This window comes from Perognathus longimembris, chromosome 14 (genome assembly GCF_023159225.1).
Source record: "Perognathus longimembris pacificus isolate PPM17 chromosome 14, ASM2315922v1, whole genome shotgun sequence".
In the NCBI taxonomy this organism is placed as follows: Eukaryota; Metazoa; Chordata; class Mammalia; order Rodentia; family Heteromyidae; genus Perognathus; species Perognathus longimembris.
The window spans coordinates 55,849,830-55,859,620 of record NC_063174.1 but is presented as its reverse complement, the minus strand read 5'-3'; the positions used below and the strand labels follow the sequence as shown (position 1 = coordinate 55,859,620).

The following is a 9,791-nucleotide window of genomic DNA, read 5'->3' as shown; positions in this document are numbered from 1 at the left end:
AGTGGCTTTGTGGGAGAGACAGACAGACACAGAGAAGCAGGGGGTCAGGATCGAGGGGCACAAGAACAGTGTCCAGGCCCAGGGTGAGGGTTCACTGTGGCCAGAGCCCCAGGAGGAGACATGTGGTTGTCACAGAGTCACTGCCACCTCCACAGTGTGGCCCTGCCCAATGGGCTCATTGAAACGTGGGCTGCACACACAGGCCTGTGTGTTGGATGTGTAGCCCTGCTCCTCAGTGAAAGCCCACAGGTCAGTTAGGAGCTCTGTGACTGACTGGGGTTGGCCACTTTAGCTAAAAAGAGAATGGTGTCACTGTTTATGTCGTAGATATTCATCAGAAAGGGCCTGTCATATTGTAGAATTGTTGGTTTCAGCCTTCCAGACACAGTCATGATTTTCATTCTGGTGGCGGCCGTGGCTTCAGTGCCTTTCTCTGCCACATCAAGCAGAGCGCGGTGCACCACCTGTGGGACGCCAGAGTGTTACTGATGACAGCCAGGGGTGCAGGAGGAGGCAGCTGGCCCGAGGACTCCCAGGGGACACCCCTGTGCCAAGCAACACCCACTGGCCCGTCTCCTTGCTCTTCCTCCCTCCACCAACTGGCTGCTTGTGCAGTCAGAGATGCAGAGGCAGAAGAGGTTCCCTCAGAGCCTCAAGGGTGAAGGTGAAGTGCCCTGACTCAGGTCTTCTCTGTCTGAGCCCAGAAACTGCCCTACCCATAACGTTCACTTCTGTGAGCAGGGGCAGGGGTAGGACCTGGTATTTTTCTTTCAGCAGCTACCACCTTAAAGCTGCCATTCCTGTGCTGGCCAGGGGCAGCACGCCCGCTCCAGCCACTAGGGGGCGCTCTGCTATGTGGCATGGGACTATGCTTTGCATGCTGGTAGCAGCTAGGCACTCCCTTCTCCTTTCCACAGGTCTAAGTCTGGCCTCAGGGCCCAGGATGTTGGGGTTTCAGTGGAGTGTTGCAGTATTGCTCCTTTGTTCTCAGTGACATTCTTCTAGAAATGCAGTTAGAGGGTACCATCCATGCCTTCTTTCAGGCTCTCGGCCTACAATAGTTACTCTACCATTCTGCTCACTTCTACCTTTGAGCTCTACTACCTCTTTGGGTCCTGGGTATTAGCCGGGAATTCTTGCCCTAAACAAGAGGAGAGGGGAAGGCCTGTGTCCTCACAGTGGAGTGTGCCTGATGCCTGCAGCTGTTCAAGGCCAAGGCCAGGCTGTTTCCCATGCTGGGCTTCTGGAGGTGCATCCAGTTACAAGGCAGTGGGGTGGGGGAGGGTGCTGCTGGCATTGCTTTATGGCAGGAGGAGGAGCAGGGCAGGGGCCTGGCTGTCCTTGGGATGGGCATGCCCAATGTGCATGACTGGATGTGTGCAAGTGGAAGTGTCTGTCCATATTCACCAGTCCCCTCCCCAAGTGCTCGCTGGCCCATTCAAGCCCAGGTGTGGCACATGAACGGCTGGAAGCTGACCACTTACCTGGGTGACCTTCAGTTGGTGACGTGTGGTGATTCCTGACAGGTCACCCTGTGTGGAGAAGGCTTCCCTGATGCCCATCTGGGGAAGAATGCTCTGCAGTTCATAGCTGCCCGAGATGGAAAACTTGGGCAGGTAGAGCTCATTTATCAACCTGGAGAGGAAGATAACAGCTGAACATCACATCGTATCATCCCTGTCTCGTTGCATGCGTTGTGTGAGATCCTCCACTGTCACCCACTCCTTCTGGTGAGGAAGACCTGATCCCTTACTCTTCTTTTATTCCCTTTCTTTACCCATTAATTGCTTGGCAATGTATGTGAGTACCCATGCCAAGCAGTGTTCCAGTGTGGTGGTGGTGCTCTCCCTCAGTCTGCTCCAGGCTTTCCTGCATCATAGCTCAGCAGAGGTGCCTATTGTCTACCACAAACCAAGCAGGAGGGTTTAAGGGCAGGCACACACTTACCTTGTTGGGGATGGCTATACCTTTAAGACCTGGGACTGCCTGGCTGCTGGCCACTCCCATCTCCTTTTAGGTTCTACCAAAAGAGATGCCAAACCTGCCCCACCTCCCGTCTATGAGCACATGTGCCACCATGGCGCCGGCGGAGCCAGGAGGCCGAGTCAAGAGGCCAGGCCTCTGCAGAAAGTTCCGTGACATCACTGTGATGGATAGTTCATTAGCCAATCGTTAATACCCAATTAGTCTCTCCTCTTCTTGCCGCCATTACTCTTGTACAAACCCCTCCCTTGAATAAAACCTTTTGACAGCCAGTAGACCAGCAGATGGCTCCCCCAAATTCTCCGTGTCCCGTGTCAGCTCTTAACCGTAAGGGGGGCTGGGGACGTGGGGGTTTTCGGCAGCCCTATCCCAGCTCAGGTTAGCCTGACCGGGACATGCTCTGCCTTCTCGCCGGTGGGAGCAGCGCGCAGAGCTGAGTGTCCCTCACAATTAAAGGTTTGACGTCTCCTCAGGGGAGACATGGAAATTAAGCCTGACACTACCTACCCTACAGACAACTGAGAGGCTTTCATTGGGAGGCAGTGAATGGGTCTGGGCAGGGACCACAGTCATGACATGAAGGTCTTGCAGGGCCACAAGGGAGGCTAGCTGTGCTGGAAAAGGGCTGGGGGTCTGAAACCACCCACCATAGTTTTCTGTGTGCAACCTCTGCCCTCGCTCAGCACTGGGCCAGTTTCTGTTAGGTTGCTGAGGCTGGGCGACCAGCAGCAAGTTCTGGAAGAACAAGGCGGCATCCTTCCGACTGAGGTGTCACCTTCTGTCTTGTTTCTGTTCCCCTTAAGTGCTCAAGTCACCTTCTGCCTCGACATAGGGTTGCCGAATAGGAGGAGGTTAAGTCGCCTATGGAGGTGGGAGCAGTACATCCTCCCATTCACTGATTTGTACAATGAACAGCATTTACTGAGTGCACTATGGGCTGGGCAGGTGCAGACATAGCCCCTAGTCATTTGTAGATGAAAGGCATCTGGGACTTCACTTCACTTCTCCACTCAGAATTTCTTTGAACCCTGCTCTGTGGTTCTCCTTGGAGATGAAGGGAGGGGAGAGTCTAGAGGGAGAAAATGGAGAGGTAGGCTGGACCACAGATCCTGGGTCTCCTGGGAGTCTCTAGATGCCAGATACCTGAGCAGTGGTTACGGTGTCTCCTGAAATGCTCCCGCCAGGGGCTCTGAATGAGCGCCTGGCTCCCCCTGACTGTCCTCTCCTGCCCCATGAGTGCTCCCCAAAAATTGGTCACCACGTAATCAGGAGATGCCCTTAACAACAGTGTCCCTGTCCATCACTCCTAGAAAACCCCAGAAGAGGAAGGCCAGGGATTTCTAGGGGTCTCCATGGCTCTGCATAGCCCTGACCTCTCCTCTGTCCCCTCTCTTCCTGGTCTGCAGCTATCTGCCAGACGGTTACAAACACACATGCTGGGCTTGATGTCTTTACAGGCTTTGTCCTGGGTGTTCCCTGGTTTGGGACCCCTTTCCCAACTCCCGTGGGACTCTGTCACCCCCCCTCACCTTTCACCTGTGGACTCTTGCACATCACCTAGCAGCTGTGCTCTGACACAATTACAAACTCCCTCCAGGTCCCGCTCCAGCCTCCCAGAGTCTTGGACCTTCCCTACTCTCACCTTAGAATTTACCAAATGCTTTACTGGCTTATGTTATGGGAATAAGAATCTCAATACTTTTCATGCCTGGTCTGGGTTTGAATCTTGATCCTCATATCTCAACCTCTTGAGTTGTCAGGATTACAAGCATGAGCCAGCATTGCTTGGCTTAGGAGCTGTTTAAATAAGCACACAGCTAAGGCAGAATTTGAAAGAATAGGTCATGGATGAAAGTAATGGTGCATCTGTGCAGAGCTGATTCTTGGACCCTGAGTCACTTTGCCCTCCACTGACCAAAGTGCTCCATCTCCTTCTGCCTTTACCCACACATGTGGGCTGGGATTGCCTTGGAAATTGCTCATGAACTTAAAATATGCTAGCAGCCATGAGAGCCTCGTTTCTTGTTCTGTCTGATGTCATAAACTAAGAAAACCTATCAGGCCAGGAAACAGAGAGAAAAACAACCCAGATTCCTCTGTTGCCTGTGTGACTTTCCCAGCCCTGAGCATCAGACATGGCCGGACCCTGAGATGAGTCACGCAGTCTCAGCAAGCTGGGAATTAGGGGAGCCGGTTGGTGGGGCAAACGCACCTGGGCTTCAGGTTGTTCCTCCACCTGGCCAGGGTCTCTGGGAGCAGATTTGCTTCCACCTTCTGCATTTTGCCCTTGTCGGGAAGGATGAGGAGGGCGCTGATGTTGCCTAAGTACTTCAGCTCCACCACGGTGCAGGACAGTGACTTGTCCCGCAAGTAGGGTACGGTCAGGTCTTCCACCTTCATTGTGGGCACCTGCACAGATTGGCCTTCACTCAAGTAGAACTTGGACTTGATGGTATCGTTGGAATCAAAGGGTGTCTCCCACTCGGCTGCAGGCAAGCAATTGATCAGAGACCATGAGAGAGCTATCTTGGTCAGATTCAGAGCAGTGCTGGCCCCAGGCTTTCCACAGCCACCACAGTCTCTCCTAGTGGGGAGCCTTGGCTGGGTTAGGAGGTATATTTGGGCTCATGGAAAGGTCCTTGGGGTAAGGTTGAGATCTAGAAATCTGGCATGGAAAGAAGACTGTGAAAGTATGACACGGTTATTGGTGCTAAATGAGAAGTGAGTAGGAATCTGCGGTACCAGGAGTGGATGAAAGAGTAGGGGATTAGAGAACGTGGGGGGCAGGGGAGGAGGTAGGACACCAGGAGGTGCTGGAGGCTGGGACAAGTGGGGAAACCTTAGTTCTGGAAAATGAAGTAAGTAATTATGAGTCCCAGAAAATGCTGTATGCAGAAAAACAGACTGAGCTCTACCTGAAAATGGGTGCAGGGACGGTAACGAAACCCTGGGAGTTCACTGTGGTCTCCTGGGCCATTCTACTCCAGGTGGCTTTGGGCCCAGCCAGGCCCTGTCCTCTCCTAACTCCAGCCCTGCTCCCTCTGCACTGTGCTCTCCATGACTGGCTGGGTTTCCTGTCTGTAATCTAAGACCCTCCCATCTTTCTGCTCTGGGCCATCCCCGGTTCAGGCTCAGACCCAACTCCAGCCATGGCACAGTGCGGTTGGGTTTCCCATCTCAGCCTCTGGACTCTCCACATGGCTACGTAATCAGGGGAAATCACAGGGATGTTGCTCCTGGGGTCTCAGAATGGGCTCTTGTCACCACCACCTGTGAGCCCCCTGAATTTCAGGCTAAGCCCTCTGCTTTCTCTCTCCTCCCCCATCAGCCGTCTTCCCCCAGGACTGGGTCACAGGCACTGTCTTTCAGGCTGATGTTTGCACTGCACCCCCAGGCGGTTGAGGTGCGTAGTGCTGGGTTGCTATCAGTGTGATCAGAATCCAGGGTGCACAGAACATGGAGTCTGCTCCTCCCAGAGGCTCTTCCCCAGGTGGGGCCATGCCAGAGAAGTGCCAGGTTGTAGAACTTCAGGGTGGCCAGGCTTCTTAGGGGACTCATCTTCCCCCTGGGAGATGGCTCCTGTACCCCAGCTGGATCCAGATCAGAGACAAAGCCGTCTCCCCAGCAGATACATGCCCCTTCCTGCAGGTGGAGTCCAGGCGCATCCAGGCTTGCCATGGGCCTTCCCACCATGTCCCATAGTGGCTCTGTAGGAAAGGGCGTGGACCTCACCCAGCATGGAACACTGGTACCTGCTGTGTTCTGGGTAAATTTAGATCAGAGTCTTGGTTAAGGAGGTGACCAAACTGAGTCCAGGCACCACAACCCCCATGAAGACAGCTAGAGTGTGGGCAGAGCTTGGGACCAGTGTCACCCCAAGCCCAGCACTTGCTGTCCAGGGCACACGGATCACCCTGAGTGCTCAGAACTCTGTTTCCTCCCGATCCCAGCACAGACACTCACCTTTCAAGAAGATGTAATTCACTGGAATCATGTCCGTGTCCTTGTCCAGGTTGTTGATCAGCTCTACCATCTTCCCATGGGTCTCATTCCTGATGAAGTCATTGATGAGCTGCTCAGCTGCTGCCGGCTGCTCGAAGTCAGTGGGAACAACCTCGGCCGTGTACAGGACGAGCGCATCCTCCAGGAACGAGGCCAGCACCTCCAGCTGCTCTCGGATGAACATGGCGTTGCCCATGCTGAGCTGCAGCTGCTCGCGGGGCTGGTTGATTGTGTGCATGAGGTGCTGGAAGCCCCGGTGGATGTCGGCCATGCGGCGCTGTGTGGGGCTGAACTTCAGACCTTTCATGATCTCTGCCAGGGTGGTTCCTCGGGCCCCCAGGCAGAGCAAGGCCATGCTGGTGGAGATGCTCACGGGGGAGAAGATGACATTGTCATCAGGATATGTGAAGATCAACCACTTGTAGAGTTCCACGGCAAATCTGGTGTTGCTAGAGGCAATGGTGCTGAGCATGTCTGCCTGCATAGCCTTGTTCTGCTCCTCCTGGACTGTGCTCTCCTCATCCACTGTGCAACCTGGGTGGCAGCGCATAGCCAACAAGAGCCCCAGAACCAGGGCCAGTGCCTTCCTCTTCATCCTGTAAAGAAAGAAGCCTTCAAGCCTGGGAGGAGCAGCTGGTGCCCTCAGCCACCATCTCCTACCGCCTCCTGGTCTGCCTGCATTCTGACCCTCTACCCTCTGTTTGCTGGGTGATCTCCCAGGGAAGGTTCTGGAAGTTGCTGTCGTGGTTACTCAACAGGTCCTGTGTTTCTTTCTGCCAAGTAGGAAAATGATATCGTTGCTACCGTGTGTGTGTGTGTGCATGTGTGTGTGCAAGTGTGCGCGAGCAAAAGTGCACGTGCATGTTTTGTGCATGTGTGTTTGTGTGTGTGTGTGTGTGTGTGGTGTCTAGTGGAGGAACCTGACAGGCTGTCAAGGGAAAAGATTAGAAAGGAGGAAGTTGCTTTTCTTTGTCTCCTCCCTGTCCCCAGAGCAGTCTGAGTGCTTTGCACATTTGCTGGGCTCTCCATGAAAGGCAGTGTGTAGACCAGGCCAGGCCAGCGCCTAAATGTAGTACAGATTATTTGAAGGAAACACATAAGTGTGCTTGGGCTGGACCTGGAGCTCTGATGGCCTTGGAAATTTGTGTTGACTTGTAGTTGGCATAAAGACCCAGGGTTGTGGAATATTCTTTCCGGACCTCCAGGTTTGAGCATTGTTTTGGTTCAGCTTTGGCCTTGAGAGGGAAGGGCAGAGGAGAGTGCTCCTGAGATTTCTCCCTTCTCCCAGCCCTGGGGTAATGCAGAAGCAGGCCACAATTCTCTGTGTCCAGAACCAGAAGAATTGGCTTTGCGACCAGCCCCCCACCTTTCTCGCCAGCCCATGTGCTTCCAATTCTCGAGGGCTTTGCCCCTGGGGTGGTGCTAAGCAAGTGACGTTAGCTCATGAGGGGGTCCTATGACAAGCTCGCCAGCCTATCGCCAGCTCTTGTTCGATCACCCCTTTTCTCTTCTCCCCCTACCATATCAACTGCTAGCCACTCCCTTATTAAATCAGATTTGCTCTTGAAGTGTCTCCGAGATCCGCGTAAGCCTGGCTTTCTTCAAGGGTAAGGAGGGAGGAAAAGCGATCTCTTACGGCCGTATGCACCTGAGGTCTTTCCTGAGCCCCCACTCCACTCTGGCCTTACGTGCAGCTCGGGTGACCAGGGGAGAGGGTGAGAAAGGGAGCGATTAGAGTAGAGTAGAGCCTGACCCACTGTGCCGGAGGAGGCGACCCGAGCCCAGCATTTTGGCGCCCAACGTGGGGAACAGAACCCACTCGAGGAAGTCCGTGTCTCCCATTAGAATCTCAGGGAATTGGGGTGGAAACCCCGGGATGCGTGGTCCTCCCATCCAGATCAGCAAAGACTATGGGACAAGGCCAAAGTAGGCGAAGTAATTCACCCCTTAAAATCCTGAGGTTCACCCTCTAAAACACGGGGATGAGTATCTCAGAACCCTGTGCCATGATTATTTGGCAGGAGCTAAATCTCAGGGTCCCGTGGCTAACTGGAGCCAACCCACTGTCTTGGGAAACTTGGGACCGGCTAGAGCAGGAGCTAGAGGAGATGGAATGGGGAGAACTCCCACTCGTGGCCCTGCAAGCTATTAAGACCCTCAAGGCTTGCTTCTCCTCGGACCCAGGGGAGATTCCCTGGACTCAGGAGAGGGCAGCCGGAGGGAATTTTGGTCTGGAGGGGGCCCCGACGACCCGCTCCGAGAGGCCCAGGGACGAGCGAAAGCTTGATCTCCGGGATCCCAATCCAGACTCCATTTCTGAGAGGCGCCCAACGCTGCCGGCTCGCTACCCCTCCCCCACCGGAGGCCCGGCTCAGCTCCATACATATGCAGATTCTGGGAGCCCCGCTGAGTGGCCCCTTCACAGCCGTGGTGACGGTGGCTGCAGTGGCAGCGGCGGCGCTCTGCCACCGAGCGCAAACGGCCCTGCCGGTTTTAAACTCGGAGCCCTTACCACTTCGTGGGAGTTGCAGGAAACAAGATTTCCGTGAGTTCAGGAGGGTGGTCCTTGAGAGAGGTGGGCTGAACATGCCCTGGGCGGAGCATTAGCTTTACGGCCTGACTTACCAATTCTCCACAGACCAAGATCGGACCATATTAAAGAAGGAACTAGTGCCTCCATGGTAGGACCTAATCCCCGGCCCCAGATCTCGGGGGTGGGAGGCACAGTTGGGAGTGAGACAACCAAGGACTGGCTTTCCTGGGATGATATGAATGGTGGTAAGGGAATAGTACGTCCTTTAATAATGACAAACTCACCAGATAACCTGTTGGGACAAGATATCTTGGGAAAGATTAAGGCCGCGGTCATCACAGGCCAGGACCTGTCAGGTGGCCCTAGTGGCTGCTAAAAAGCGCCTCCCTCTGAGGCCTTGGGGCAGGAGGCTCCTAATTCTTCTACAGGGCCTCACCCCCAATCCTAAGGGCCACTGTTCCTACTGTCCCCGCCATTCGATGGCACCTGAGCGCCCCAATTTGGGTGGAACAGTGGCCTATTCCCTCAAACAAATTAGAAAAGTTAAAGGAAATCGTATCAGAACAACTGTCCCTCAGGCATATTAGACTTTCGCTGAGCCCTTGGAACAGCCCTGTATTTGTTGTACAAAAGGCCTCAGGTAAATGGAGGATGGTACAGGACCTAAGAAAGATTAATGAGCGGATAATCCCCACTGGCACTCCTTTACGGGGGCTGCCATGGATCCCCTCTGTTCCTCGGGATCTTAACTTAATTATAATTGACATCAGGGACTGTTTCTTTTCCATTCCCCTTGACCCCCAGGATTGTGAGAAGTTTGCTTTCTCTGTTCCCTCGGTTAACTATCAGGGGCCAGACCAGAGGTATGAGTGGGTAGTCTTACCTCAGGGCATGCTTAATAGTCCTGCCTTCTGCCAACATTATGTGTCACAAGTTCTTCAACCTCTTCAGAACCAGTCAGATATTATTTTATATGTTTATATGGATGACATCATTTTTGGAGCAGCAGATGTCCAAGTGCTGAACTTTGCCTATAACAAGGTACAAACCCTCCTACAAGGAGGAGGACTGCATATAGCCAGTGACAAGGTTCAGAAAGTATACCCCTTTCAGATCTTGAGGGCAGAACTTAAACTAGACTCTGTGTGCCCCCTTAAGCCCCAGTTATCCTTCCAGTCATCTTATACTCTGGTGGAAATGCAGCGATTGTTAGGTGGGATTAACTGGTTAAGACCCTGGCTTCACCTGCCTACAGAGGAGCTGCTTCCGCTCC

The 9,791-nt window shown here is 53.8% G+C and overlaps 1 protein-coding gene across 1 annotated transcript; it reads right to left on the bottom strand.

The window, feature by feature from the left end:
- Positions 1-254: 254 nt before the first annotated feature.
- On the bottom strand, positions 255-6,031 carry LOC125363045 (serine protease inhibitor A3N-like). The gene is made up of 4 exons (XM_048362021.1): positions 5,947-6,031; positions 4,196-4,469; positions 1,485-1,635; positions 255-464 (listed from the first exon to the last, which is right to left on the bottom strand). Exons 1-4 carry the CDS (start codon positions 6,014-6,016, stop codon positions 255-257), a joined length of 705 nt encoding a protein of 234 aa, XP_048217978.1. The 5' UTR covers positions 6,017-6,031.
- Between the last annotated feature and the right edge of the window lie 3,760 nt (positions 6,032-9,791).